The sequence below is a fragment of the Mustelus asterias genome, unplaced genomic scaffold (assembly GCF_964213995.1).
Source record: "Mustelus asterias unplaced genomic scaffold, sMusAst1.hap1.1 HAP1_SCAFFOLD_2246, whole genome shotgun sequence".
Taxonomy (NCBI): domain Eukaryota; kingdom Metazoa; phylum Chordata; class Chondrichthyes; order Carcharhiniformes; family Triakidae; genus Mustelus; species Mustelus asterias.
The window spans coordinates 17,491-32,639 of NW_027592191.1; the positions used below are offsets into that span (position 1 = coordinate 17,491).

A 15,149-nucleotide genomic window follows, 5' to 3' on the forward strand; every position below is an offset into this window, starting at 1 on the left:
CTCCATTCCCAGGCTGCTCATGTGACTAACCAGGTAAGTCTTAAACGATGTCAGCGTGCCTGCCTCAACCACCCTACTTGGCAGCGCATTCCAGGCCCCCACCACCCTCTGTGTAAAAAACATCCCTCTAATATCTGAGTTATACTTCGCCCCTCTCACCTTGAGCCCGTGACCCCTCGTGCTCGTCACCTCCGACCTGGGAAAAAGCTTCCCACCGTTCACCCTATCTATCCCCTTCATAATCTTGTACACCTCTATTAGATCTCCCCTCATTCTCCGTCTTTCCAGGGAGAACAACCCCAGTTTACCCAATCTCTCCTCATAGCTAAGACCCTCCATACCAGGCAACATCCTGGTAAACCTTCTCTGCACTCTCTCTAACGCCTCCATGTCCTTCTGGTAGTGCGGCGACCAGAACTGGACACAGTACTCCAAATGTGGCCGAACCAGCGTTTTATACAGCTGCAACATCAGACTCCAGCTTTTATACTCTATACCCCGTCCTATAAAGGCAAGCATACCATATGCCTTCTTCACCACCTGTGTTGCCACCTTCAAGGATTTGTGGACTTACACACCTAGGTCCCTCTGTGTTTCTATACTCCTGATGGCTCTGCCATTTATTGTATAACTCCTCCCTCCATTATTTCTTCCAAAATGCATCACTTCGCATTTATCTGTATTAAATTCCATCTGCCACCTCTCCGCCCAATTTTCCAGCCTATCTATATCCTGCTGTATTGCCTGACAATGCTCTTCGCTATCCGCAAGTCCAGCCATCTTCGTGTCATCCGCAAACTTGCTGATAACACCAGCTACACCTTCTTCCAAATCATTTATATATATCACAAATAGCAGAGGTCCCAGTGCAGAGCCCTGCGGAACACCACTGGTCACAGACCTCCAGCCGGAAAAAGACCCTTCGACCGCTACCCTCTGTCTCCTATGGCCAAGCCAGTTCTCCATCCATCTAGCCACTTCTCCTTGTATCCCATGAGCCTTAACCTTCTTAACCAACCTGCCATGTGGGACTTTGTCAAATGCCTTACTGAAATCCATATAGACCAGAGGAAAGTCTGTCTCACACAATGATCACTGTGCTAATGGAATGCTGACTGCAAACAGCAATGGGCAGCACAGTTGGAACATCAAGTTTATTACTGAAAACAATCAATATACAAAATAAAACTTCTGCAAAATACAGTCAGTTGAATAAACCCCTTCCTGCAGTGAATGCAGTAATCTGTTCTGATTCTGTTACCGACGTAGCCCAGGGCTGCAGTCCGCCAATCCATGACTGGAGTGCTGTGCATTTTCACACACAGATCACGGAACCCAGTTCCAGATGCCCCAATGTGACAGTTCCTCAAGACCCCAATGCCCTCAGACCTGCCATCGTGCCCAGTCTGGTCCACAGTGTTTGTGGGCAAATCTTTGGTATCACATACAATAGGTAGCATTCACTGCCAATAAGGCACCCACTTCATATCCACACTGCGGATCCTCCTCCACAGCCCAGAGAGAGAGCAGGGTTTGCCTCCACCTTGAGCTGGAGTCCATTACCCCTGGAAAGGGCCTACTTCTGTGCCTTTGTGGGGTTGAAGATCTTGGCAAGAAGTGTGACATTGGACTGGGATTTCCTGTGGAGTTCAGCTGCCTTCTCAAGTTCCCGGGCTTTGCTGTGGCTAGCAGCCTTGCTGGCCTGGATCTCCGCCTCGGTTGGCCGCTGACGGAAGTGCCAGCTCTTCTCTTGCCACTCTTGCCCCTTCTTCCTCTTCGCTTCCTGCAGCTTCTCCAAGCCTTTACTCTTCTCCACATTCTGAAGGAAGAAGTTGGTCTCGCGCTTGGCCTGGGAAACTTCTGCCCGCATCCTCTGTCGACGAACCAGCTTCTCATAAGCCAGACGTTCACTCAGGTGAGTCCACTTGAAGCGGTGCAGGTACTGTCAGGAACAGAGACACACACATATTCAGCAATAGTGGGAGCTAGACTCTGACATTCAGACCCAAAAACAAGCTCAATAGCACAGAGAAACTCTCTCTCTTGGAACTGTTATGAAGGTTACAAACATTAGATGAATTTGGTTCGATAGATAACAGCATTAATAGAAACAGGCTGTTATTACAGTGCGGATCAGTGAGTTCAGGGGAAGGAGTGATGTACTGGCAGCTGCAAATCTCCAGAATATGCTGGTTGATTTATGCCACTCTGGTGTTTGCTTTACATAGAGGGTCTTGTCCTCAGATCAGGAGTTAGCCAGCTCACCACTCCACAGAACAAGTCCTCAGTACACATCATCTTTAGCTCATCCTAAGGAACTGACACTGAGCCACATCAGCTGACCAAAATCTTTGTCAAAGAGTTGGATTTGAAATGTGAAGAGGCATTGAGAATTTGTCCATGTGGCAATTGGAAAGATTAGAGACAGGCAACAGTGAGGTCAAGAAAACATTTGAAGACAAAGACGCAGATTTGAAAATCAAGAGATTGGAATTACACCGTTAGCAGGCGGGCGGGTGGAGGGGGGGGCTGATGGATGGCACGAAGAAAATTGCTCAATTGGAGAGCTGGTGCAGATATGATGGTTGAATGGCCTCCTTCTGCACAGTAATCATTCTATGGAGACACTGCCAGACCAGCAGAAAGATAAGTCAGAGTGTATAGGCTGATGAGTGAACAGGACTTGCCTGAAGTTTGGATTTGGCAGAAGAATTTTGGATGGGTTCAAGTTGATGGTGGGTGCCAGGTGGGAGGATGGTCAGGAAAGACAGGAATAGTCAAATCCAGAGGTAACAAATGTGTGTGAAATGAGGATTATGCAGGATTTATGACACACCAATGGGGAGGCATAGCGGACTAATAATCCAAAGGCCCAGGATAATGCATGTAGTTGGGCAGAACACAAATTCAATTAATAATATTTTGAATATAAAGTTAGTCTCAGTAATGATCACCAAAAAACTATAGTTGATCTTTGTAAAAACCCAGCTGTGAAGGAAATCTGCTGTCATTACCTGGTCCGGCCTACACGTGACTCCAGACCCACAGCAGTTTTGTTCGGCACAACACTGGGTTGAAAGGCCTGTTCCTGTGCTGTACTATTCTATGTTCTATGAATCTTAACTACTCTCTGAAATGGCCAAGTGAGACACTCGGACTTTTCATCATACACCTGGAAAACCAAGGTCCTCTTCCAACTCGCAAAGCAAAACACCTCACCCTCCATTAAGATCAAAGCCGAGATCCTGGAAAATGTGGACCATTTACCAGAACTTGTAAGCCTCCTTTGGGCAAAGGCAGACATAAACAATGAAATTCACCATCGCCTCCAATGTCCTTCTGTATTGTGTTGCGTTCCTCCTCACTATTGACTATTCTCCAATTTGACAACATCCGCAAATTAAGAAATTGTGTTTATGATTCCAAAGTCCAAAAGGTGAATGTAAATTGTGGACAGCAGTGATCCCAGCACTAATTCTTGTGGTACTCCACTTCTCACCTTCTGCCACTCTGAATAATCACCCTTTACTCCCACTCTGTTAGCAATCCATTCTGTCACTTGTCCCCTGACTTCACATTCTCTGCCCTTATTCATCAGTCTGTTCTGGGCACTTTATCAAGGGCCTTTTGAAAATCCAGACATAGAAATCATAGAAACCCTACAGTGCAGAAGGAGGCCATTCGGCCCATCGAGTCTGCACCGACCACAATCCCACCCAGGCCCTACCCCCACATATTTTACCCGCTAATCCCTCCAACCTATGCATCCCAGGACTCTAAGGGGCAATTTTTTTAACCTGGCCAAACTACCTAACCCGCACATCTTTGGACTGTGGGAGGAAACCGGAGCACCCGGAGGAAACCCACGCAGACACGAGGAGAATGTGCAAACTCCACACAGACAGTGACCCGAGCCGGGAATCGAACCCGGGACCCTGGAGCTGTGAAGCAGCAGTGCTAACCACTGTGCTACCATCTACTACATTACTAGTGTCTACTCTCTGTTACCTCCTCAAAATATTCAATAATATTGACCAAGTAAGATTTTCCCTTTTGATATCCATGTTGGATATCCACGCTGGACTGCCTGCTGTGATAGTGGAGTCGGACACTTTAGGAACTTTCAAGCAGTTATTGGATAGGCACATGGAGCACAGCAGAATGATAGGGAGTGGGATAGCTTGATCTTGGTTTCGGACAAAGCTCGGCACAACATCGAGGGCCGAAGGGCCTGTGCTGTGCTGTACTGTTCTATGTTGACTGCTCATTATTATATGTCATTTCTAAATGATTTATTCTCTGCATCAGTAAGGATGCCATTATATTTCCCACCACTAACATTAAACGGACTGGTCTATAATTCCCTGGACAAGTTCTGCCCCTCTAAAATATCAGAATTACATAGATGTAATATAGATGTACATTAGATTACTAGTGTTCTTTCTGGGATGACTCCTTTCTTGAGCAAATTGTTGGGTGGTGCTGTGGCTAGCACTGCTGCTCCACAGCGCCAGGGATACGAGCCTTGGGTGACTGTGTAGAGTTTGCACGTTCTCCCCTTGTCTGTGTGGGTTTCCTCTGGGTACTCCAGTTTCCTCCCACGGTCCAAATAGTGCAGGTTAGGTGGATTGGCCATGCTAAATTATCCTTTGATATTATAAAATGTGTAGGTTAGGCGGATTAGCCATGGTAAATGCTTGGGATTACGGGGATGGGGCGGGAGCACGGGTCTGGATAAGATGCTTTTTCAGAGAGTCAGCGCAGACTTGAAGGACCGAATGGCCCTCTTTGGCATTGCAAGGATTCTATGTGGAGCAATGCCCCTGCTATCTCTCTCGGAACTCTTCCAAAATGCCTGAGCACAAACATTAAATTCTGTCTTGTGTTTGGTTTTTGTACTGGGTTTATACTGCAGTTTCTTGCAGAATTGTCAGTCATTTGAAGATTTCTGTGTACTTATCACAAACAATAGCATGTTTACTTCACATTAGAATCGTTGATTCACTGCATGTTCTTACCTTTCAAAGTATAATACAGTTTCAAAATTATTTTCACCTCAAAACACCAACTAAAGCTGCAATAGAAACATAGAAGATAGAAGCAGGAGGAGGCCATTCAGCCCTTCGAGCCTGCTTGTTGTGTAACCATTAGTGCTTATTTTCCTCTTTCACATGGACAAAGTGAACATTTTCAAATATTCATATTATACCTTTAACTTAGTAAAATATCCCAAAGTGTTTCTTTCAGCTTCTTGTCTGCCATTCAATTAGATAGTCTGGATCTTAGCTCTATTTCCATTCTTACCTGGACAAAAATCTATTCAGTTTTCTTTATTCTTTCATAGGATGTGGGTGTCGCTAGCAAGGCTAATATTTGTTGTCATCCCTAATTGCCCTGAACTGAGTAGCCATTTCAGAGGCAGTTGAGAGTCAACCACATATTGCTGTGGGTCTGGAGTCATGTGGAGGTCAGATCAGATAAGGATAGCAGATTTCCTTCCCTAAAGGACATAAGTGAACCAGGTGGGTATTTTCAACAATTGATGATCGTTTCATGGTCACCATTATTGAGGCTAGCTTTATGTTCCAGATTCATTTAAATTCCATCAGCTGCTGTGGTGGGCTTTGTCCCCAGAGCATTAATCTGGGCCTCTGATTAGAAATAAAGTCATAGAGTTTTACAGCACAGAAAGAGACCCTTTACTTGTGCTGGCCATCAAGCCAATCTATTTTAATCTCACTTTCCAGTGCTTGGTCCATAGCCTTATATGCTGTGGCGTTTCAAGTGCTCATCTAAATGTTTCTTAAATATTGTGAGGGTTCCCACCTTTACCACCCTTTCAGGTACTGAGTTCCAGATTCCCACCACCCTCTGGGTGAAAAATCCCCTCCAAGTCTCTCATTCCTTACCTTAAATCAGTGCCTCCTGGTTATTAACCCCTCCACCAAAGGGAAATGTTTCTTCCTACCTACCCTATCTATGTCCCTCATAATTTTGTACTAGTCCAGTGGCAGCACCATTATGCCACCATTTCCCCATCTGGTTTTCAATTTTGATTTAAAATTTCATTGTGCGCCAGCATTTTGTTTCCAAATTTTTACTGTGCTGTGAGAAGATGCACTTCCTGACGTCATCCTTCATTGGCCTAGCTCTAATTTTGATCTGGATTTGTCCACACGTAAATCATTTCTCTCTAACGACCTACCAATTCATTTCATAAACTTCTCAGTCAGATCTTAATCTTCTATACGCAATGAAAAATAAGCCTACTCTATGCAGCCTGCTCTCATAATTTCACTTTAGACCTATTATTCATCTGGTGAACCTGCACTGCACTCCTCCAAGGCCCTGTTGTGGGGGAATTAAAGAAATGGTTGCCTGGCACACAAAATGGTTACCTGGGAAGGGATATTAAACAGGCACTGGCTTTTAGCACAGACAAAGGGCGGCACGATAGCAGTGGTTAGCACTGCTGCTTCACAGCTCCAGGGTCCCGGGTTCGATTCCCGGCTCGGGTCACTGTCTGTGTGGAGTTTGCACATTCTCCTCGTGTCTGCGTGGGTTTCCTCCGGGTGCTCCGGTTTCCTCCCACAGTCCAAAGATGTGCGGGTTAGGTTGATTGGCCATGCTAAAATTGCCCCTTAGTGTCCTGAGATGCGTAGGTTGGAGGGATTAGTGGGTAAAATATGTAGGGATATGGGGGTAGGGCCTGGGTGGGATTGTGGTCGGTGCAGACTCGATGGGCCGAATGGCCTCCTTCTGCACTGTAGGGTTTCTATGATTTCTATGATTACAAGTTACTTAAAGTTAAAACATGCAGGAACCGAAATGCTGCAGGAAGCTAGTCAGAGCTTGAGGCACTTTAAGATAAGGGCAGACCCAGAACAATAAGACTGATAATAAGATCAGCCATAGATGGGAACATAAATACATAAATGCAACAACACCAATCACTGAATGTATAGATTGAAACCAGTCATTGATGGAGGAAATGTATCCATTCTATGAACAATGCTATGTTAACTGCCCATGTCTGTCCCTGTCTGCTTGTAACGATGTGTTAACTACCGATGTCTGTAATCTGCCTACTCAACTTATAGCAATGTGTTAAATGGCTAATATCCGTACTACCTATTGTGTAAAAGGTATAAAAATGATCAACTGCTATTGTGTAGTTGAGAAGGTAGCTGCCAAGTACTGCGGAGTACCAGTGCTTTCCCCCGAAGCTTCGTGTCCAAAATAAAACTGTATTGTTGAAACCTCCAAGTCTGAGTCCGGTGGTAAATTTCCCACAACAGCCCATATATCCTTTCCAAGGGCTGAGATGGATCTGTCCAGTGCTCTCTACAGTGGTAACATAATTTCTATACTTAGATAAAACAGTCCATTAGGTCTTTTAAATTATTTTTTGTAATTGCTCGCTGGTTGTAATGTTGTCTCTGATTGGATCCCGAAATCACTCTCGAAACCATAGCTTTTTGTTGTTTGTTCAGGGTGTAAACTCTGCACTCAGAAGTATCATAGAATCCCTACAGTATAGAAGGAGACCATTCAGCCCATTGAGTCCATACCAACCACAATCCCAACCAGGCCCTATTTCCATAATCCTCATTTACCCTGCTAATCCCCCGACACTAGAGTCAATTTAACATGGCCAATCAACCTAACCCGCACATCTTTGGACTGAGAGGGGAAACTGGAGCACCCAGAGGAAACTCACGCAGACACGGAGAGAAAGTGCAAACTTCACACAGGCAGTGACCTGAGGCTGGAATTGAACCCGGGTCCCTGGGGCTGAGAGGCAGCAGTGCTAACCACTGTGCCACCATGCCACCCCATTCTAGTCTGAGTATTAATAACTGTTGTAAATAAATCTGGATTTGGTGAAGGGACACCGGCCTTGTGGGGGCGAGGTAAAGCATGATTCTTGAAGGAACTCATTTGCAACAGTTGGTGTAAGTTGGGGTAAGCCATTCCTGTGCATCATGCCTTTATTTGGAAGACGAGACCCGTTTCAACCCTGCCGTCAAGGACTGGGCCCAACATGTGGAACGCATGAGTTACTTTTTTTTTTCCGGGCAAACAATATTATGGCAGATGAGAAACAACAAGCAGTTCTCCTGACTGCCTGCGGGGCTTCAACATTTGCTATCATTCAGTTAAACTTGCCCTGAGGCACCAGATACTAAAACCTTTCAAGAATTGACTAAACAAGTTAAGAGAATACCATGACCCCAAGCCACCTCTGATTCTGAGATGTTATCAGTGTTATTGGCAACCCAAGAGCCAGGGCAATTGGTTATGGGTTTCCTAACTATGTTAAGATGACTATTTGAAGTATGTGAATTCAGTTTAACCCGTAACAAGTTGCTTAGAGACCATCTGGTATGTGGGATTAAGAATGTAACTTTTCAAAAACACCTATTAGCTGAAACTCAAATGGATTTTAAACAGGCGCCACAGCTGACCTTATCATTGGATAATGCTACAGGCATCCCAATGGAAGTGGACACCCACACCTGTTCGACTGAGTTCAGGGACCACCACTTGAGTGCAGTCGATTACATAGCCACACTCAGGAAGCATCCAGATACACGTAACTACACATTCTGCCCACAGCACAGCCCCAAAGCAAAGCCAAACTGCAACCCAAGTCCCTTCAGAATTCCATTTGGTAGTGGATTGTAATTGTTGCCGGTATGCAGAGTCAAAACAGCAAAGGAGCCCTACAAGATCTAGGTTCAGAAAAACCATAGAATCGCCTCCAGGAGAGTTCACACCCTGGAAGGTCCACTTACATTTGACTTAGAACAATTAAATTGCATTTAGATGTCCAAATCGGAAGCAATCAAGATAAATTTGTGGTTAAATGGGCATTCGGTATTAATTGAGATCAATACGGGTGTGGCTGTATCGGTTGGTCAGAGAATCAGTGTTCCAGAAATTCGCTCTGGATTCCAACCCTCAACTTCAATCAAGACGGAGATCCAATACAGGGAAACCTTTGCAAATTGTGGGTACAACCTCTGTCACTGTCTCCTATGAAATGCAACTGGTTCAGTTACCAATGATTGTAGCGGAGGGGTCGGGGCCAAGCCTAATGGGGCGAAATTGGTTGCAACAGATCCACCTAGATTGGCTCTAAATCTTTTAGCTAGAGATTGGCCATCTTAGTGAAGTCCTGTTAAAATATCCTGAGGTTTTCTAGGAAGGTCTAGGGACTATCAAAGGAGCCAAGGTGACCTGACATGTTGAATAGGAAGCAATTCCAGTTTTGCAAGGCCCGTTCAGTACCATTTACTTTATGGGAAAAAGTTGAAACTGAAATCCAGAGACTGGAACATGAAGGGATCATCAAACCAGTCCAATTTGCGGAATGGGCTGCACAGGTCGTACCAATTTTGAAGTTGTATGGATCAGTCCGGGGATTTTAAACAAACATAAACCGTTCCTTCGCAGCTGTTTAAATACCAATCCCTTGGATCAAGGGCTTGTAGGCGGCTCGGTGGCACGGTGCTGAGCACTGCTGCCTCACATCACCAGGGACCCGGGTTCATTTCCCGGTTTGAGTCGCTCTGTGCAGAGTCTGCACATTTTCCCCATGTCTGCATGGGTGTCATCTGGGTGCTCCAGTTTCCTCTCTCAGTCTGAAAGACATGCAGGTTAGGTGCATTGACCATGCTAAATTTTCCCTCAATGTACCTGAACAGGTGCCAGAGTGTGGCGATTAGGGGATTTTCACAGTAACTTCATTGCAGTGTCAATGTAAGCCTACATGTGACACGAATAAATAAACTTTAACTTTCTATGCGAAGTTGGCAGGAGCACTTTTGTTTTCAAAACTTGATATGAGTCTCGTGTACTTACAATTAGGGATATTCAACAATTCACTCATAAAAGGCCTTTACCAAAACACTAGATTGCCATTTGGGATATCGTCATCCTGCGCAATTTTCTAACGAATGATGGAGAACATCTTACAAGGTCTACCTCAGGTAGTTATTTATCTGGATGGTGTCCTCGTAACAAGAAAAATGAATAGGAACCTAGGGAACCTTGAAGTTCTAAACTGATTTTTCCAAGGCAGGCATGCACCTGTGGACAGCACGGTGGCAGTGGTTGGCTCTGCTGCTTCACAGCTCCAGGGACCTGGGTTCGATTCCCAATTTAGGTCACTGTCTGTGTGGAGTTTGCACTTTCTCCCCATGTTTGCACGGGTTTCCTCCGGGTGCTCCAGTTTCCTCCCACAGTCCAAAGATGTGCGGGTTAGGTTGATTGGCCATGCTAAATTGACCCTAGTGTCAGGAAATTAGCAGGGTAAATGTGTGGGGTTACGGGAATAGGGCCTGGGTGGGATTGTGGTCAGTACAGACTTAATGGGCTGGATGGCCTCCTTCTGTACTATAGTGATTCTATGATTCTAAGAAATGTATACTTCAGGTCCCCCAAGAGACCTCCCTCAGCTGCAGAGTAGACAAGTCTGATCTAAACCTTCCGAAGACAAGATGCAAGTGATCAAAGGCTCCCACGTCCATCCAGGAGCCAAAATCTTTTCTGGAGTTGGTAACTTATTATGGGAAATTTATACCCAACCTTGCCTCCATCCTGGCCCCATTACACCAACTACTAAAAAAGGATCAGTAAAGTAAAACAACTTGTCCCGGCTAACATTCTGGCACGTTATGATCCCAGGAAAGAATTATTACTGACCTGCGGCGTCTCCCCACATGGCATCTGATATTGGTATATAGGTGGCTCAACTGAGAGGAATGCCCAATTGCGTACGCTTCCAGGACCTTGCCTATTGTGGAACGCAAATACGCCCACAATAAAAAAGGGTGGGTGGTAATATTTGGAATTTAAAAATTCCACTAGTACCTGCATGGGCGAAAATTCATTTATCACGGACCACAAGCCTGGGACTGCTTCGGGAGGACAAGGCAGTGCCACCCATAGCTATGGCCCAAATCCAGCAGCGGGCTTTATTACTGGCCACTTACAATTAACGATTAGAACACCATCCAGGAGCCGAGTAGGCAACGCAGATGCCTCGAGTCGGCTACTGTTAGCAAACACCCCATTGGTGGTACCCCCAATGGAAGAGACCGATGATGACAATGAACTTTTTGGTAACTCTACCAATGGCAGCAAATAATAGTTGGCTGTGGACTCTAAAAGACCCAGGCCTCGTACTGACTGGGGAAACAAAAAGGCTATTACAGCCCATACTCCCTCCGTACTGGAGCCGGTGAGAGCAGCTGATTGTGGAAGATGGCATACTCCTATGGGGCTCCAGAGTTGTTATCCTGAGGAGTCAGGGCGGCCATCCCATCATAGCCACCCAGGAATGACAAAAATGGTGGCCAGGCATGGATACGGACATAGCCGCGCTCATGGGTCACTGTCGGCAATGCCAACAAGGACAGAAGCTGTCACCAGCAGTTCCCCTGCACCCTTGGGAATTGATGTGGAGATGCCGGCGTTGGACTGGGGTAAACACAGTAAGAAGTCTAGCAACACCAGGTTAAAGTCCAACAGGTTTATTTGGTAGCAAAAAGCCTTGGGAATTGCCAGGAAGACCATGGACTCAGCTACACGTCGACTATGCCGGACCATCCATGTGTTCAATGGTAGATGCCCATTCAAACTGGATGGACGTACACAGGGTGAATTCATCAAACACAAGAACGACAGTAGAGAAACTTTGCGCCTGTTTTGCTACCCACAGGATCCCCCCACACCACCACCAACCAGTAGAGACACCTAGAGGCGGGCGATAAAGTGTTATTAAATTAGAATGGAACTGTGTGATTACAAGGCACAGTCAACTCGAGGGCAGGATCAGTTTTGTACAAAATCTGCAGAGGAGATACCATTCTACAAAAACACATAGACCACTTAAAAGCTGGAACGATCTATACACAGCACATCAAAAGCCTCGGAAGAAATTCCACAACCTGATGGCTCCCGCTTTCCGACTCCAGTCACTGGAATCTCAGAGTCTCAAATGGACACTGTGGACGTAGCTGCGTCGTGAGTGTCCAGGTTACAGGCACTCTATGTATACTCTGTACTGGGAAGTAGCTGTCAAGTATTACTAACTATTGTAAATAAGTCTGGATTTGGTGAAGGGACACCGGCCTCGTGGGAGTTAGTTCAGTGAGCCGCCTTGGATCTCATTGACTTGCTGGACCATTTCAAAAGGAAGAGTCAAACAAATTGGTGTGTGTCTGGAGTCGCATGGAGGTCAGGCCAGGTAAGGATGCAATGTTTCTTGTCACTCAGTTATTAGTGAACCAAGATGGGATTTTACAACAATTCAGTCTTTTGGTGGGTCACCAAAATTGAGACTGGCTTATGGTTGATTTGTTTCATTAACTGTTTGTAAATTCCACAGTCATTTCACTGGACACCTGCATTAAAATCCAGTAAAGTAACCACTCTTTATCTTATTGCCACTTTGAGAGTCCTCTTGCTCACCTTAATGTTCCACAAGTCGTCGTGGAAGCGGCTACGCTTGCGGGTTCCAATTGGAGTGTTGTGGAGACTTGTGGCCACCCTTTTGGCTATGGCTTTGTCCTGGAACTCTACCCAACCCTCGATGAAGCTCTTCCCCCGTCGCCTGGTCTTTTTCTTGCCCCGGGATCCTCGTCTACCTGAAATATACAAGGGAACGAGTCTGTCACCGCATACTGCACCCGCACATAGCCCTGTCCTGGGTATTCAGCTTGTGCCTATCCCCCCGATAAACAGTGGTTCAAAAAGAGAAGGAAGAGGAGGCGGGGGAAGGGGGGTGGGGAGAAGGGATAGGGAAGGGAGGGTGGGGGGAGACGGGGGAGCGCGGGAGGCACGGGGGGAGAGACGGGGGGGGCGGGGGGAGAGACGGGGGGGGCGGGGGGAGAGACGGGAGGGGGGGGCGGGGGGAGAGACGGGAGGGGGGGGCGGGGGGAGAGACGGGAGGGGGGGGCGGGGGGAGAGACGGGAGGGGGGGCGGGGGGAGAGACGGGGGTGGGAGACGCAGGTGGGCGGAGACAGGGGTCAGGGGGGGAGACGGGGGTTGGAGGGGGCAGGGGGAGACAGGGGTGGGGGGGACGCGGCGGGGGGGGAGACGCGGGGGGGAGGGGGGGACGCGGGGGGGAGGGGGGGACGCGGGGGGGAGGGGGGGACGCGGGGGGGAGGGGGGGACGCGGGGGGGAGGGGGGGACGCGGGGGGGAGGGGGGGACGCGGGGGGGAGGGGGGGACGCGGGGGGGAGGGGGGGACGCGGGGGGGAGGGGGGGACGCGGGGGGGAGGGGGGGACGCGGGGGGGGGGGGGGACGCGGGGGGGGGGGGGGGACGCGGGGGGGAGGGGGGGACGCGGGGGGGAGGGGGGGACGCGGGGGGGAGGGGGGGACGCGGGGGGGAGGGGGGGACGCGGGGGGGGGAGACGCGGGGGGGGAGACGCGGGGGGGGGGGGAGACGCAGGGGGGGGGGAGACGCAGGGGGGGGGAGACGTGAGGGGGGGGGGGGAGACGCGAGGGGGGGGGGGAGACGGGAGGGGGGTGGTTTGGAACAGATGTCTCGACGGAGAGAGAGAGCAGGCTGAAGGGGGTTTGGGCAGGTGTCCGGGTGGAGAGACTATAATGTGGGGGGAGATGAAAGTCAGTGCTGGAAACCGCAGACTACAGAGGGGCTAGCAGGGGCCTGAAGGGCCGCATTGCCTGTCTCTCGTTCCCGCTCTCACCGTGCTGCTGGTCAGCCTCCTGGAGGAAAACTCTGCCCACCTCCCCGAAAACACTCATCATATTCCGTAGGTGTTTGGGCCTCAGCCCCGGGGGAATGAAACCGAGATACAGAACCCCGGGGACAGGAGCCCGGGCTCGCGGAGAGGCCGAGTCCAGCCCGGCGACCCGGGCCTCATCCCCCCGGGAAGAGTCCAGCCCGGCGACTGGGGCCTCATCCCCCCGGGAAGAGGCCGAGTCCAGCCCGGCGACTGGGGCCTCATCCCCCCGGGAAGAGGCCGAGTCCAGCCCGGCGACTGGGGCCTCGCAATCACCGGCACAGAAACTACTTCCAGCCGCCATGACAGAGAGAGACCGAGACCCCGCAATCTGAATATATATATGTACGTATATACAGAGGGAAAGGAACCCCGGACCCTGAATAGAGAGAGTGGGAGGGACCAAGCCCCTGCGATCTGAATATATATATGTGTGTGTGTGTATACAGTAAGAAGTCTCACAACACCAGGTGAAAGTCCAACAGGTTTATTTGGTAGCAAATACCATAAGCTTTCGGAGCGCTGCCCCTTCGTCAGATGGAATGGAAATCTGCTCTCAAACAGTGCACAGAGACACAAAATCAAGTTACAGAATACTGATTAGAATGCGAATCCCTAAAGCCAGCCAGGTCTTAAAGGTACAGACAATGTGGGTGGAGGGAGCATTAATCACAGGTTAAAGAGATGTGTCTTGTCTCCAGACAGGACAGCTATAATGTGCTATAATATAACAGCTATTGTCTTGATGCACCTCAATGAGCACCCGGAAACAAGGCTTTAGAACTGAAGGCTTTAATACATTAACAATGAAACTACTAACACAAATTCACCCGTTCAGACTGAAGGGGTCCTGCCGGAGCAGGGGGTCTTATACCCTGCCACCGGAGGCGGGACCCCACTGGAGTGTGCCATGATAACACCCAGGACAGGTAAACACCCTATCCCAACAACATAGTACAACCCCCATAACAACAACACCCTAGCCCAACAGTAATACAATAACAACCCCAGTGGTGAACCAACGATGGTTCACCACATTCACCCCTCCTTTAGGAACCAAAGGTGGCGGGGTGGATGAAAACAGACAATGACAAAAAAAATAACAGGATTCACAAGTCCAGACGGTCTGGAGGACCACACCGACGCTGCGATCTTCTCAACGCCGGTTGCGAAACCGGAGCAGGTGCTTGCGGTGGCTCTCTCAAAACAACATCTGGCTGTCCCCTCAAAGACTCCCGGGCCGGCCGGCCCTGATGAGGCGATGGTGTAGGGGATCCTGGAACGTTTGGTGGTGGTGGTGGTGGTGATGATGGTGGCGCCGATCTCCGAGTCTCAGGCAAGCTGTACATGGGAGTAAAAGTGTTATGCACTGGTCCCGGTGCTGACCGCG

At 48.6% G+C, this 15,149-nt stretch overlaps 1 protein-coding gene across 2 annotated transcripts; it reads right to left on the reverse strand.

The window, feature by feature from the left end:
• Positions 1–1,139: 1,139 nt before the first annotated feature.
• Positions 1,140–14,090, reverse strand: abt1 (activator of basal transcription 1). Of its 2 annotated transcripts, XM_078207366.1 has the most exons (4): positions 13,935–14,075; positions 13,724–13,895; positions 12,481–12,656; positions 1,140–1,942 (listed from the first exon to the last, which is right to left on the reverse strand). In XM_078207366.1, exons 1-4 carry the CDS (start codon positions 14,061–14,063, stop codon positions 1,577–1,579), a joined length of 843 nt encoding a protein of 280 aa, XP_078063492.1. In that variant the 5' UTR covers positions 14,064–14,075; the 3' UTR covers positions 1,140–1,576. The 2 variants fall into 2 exon arrangements, with proteins under 2 accessions (XP_078063492.1, XP_078063491.1); XM_078207365.1 differs by having other exon boundaries at positions 13,724–14,090.
• Positions 14,091–15,149: the final 1,059 nt, after the last annotated feature.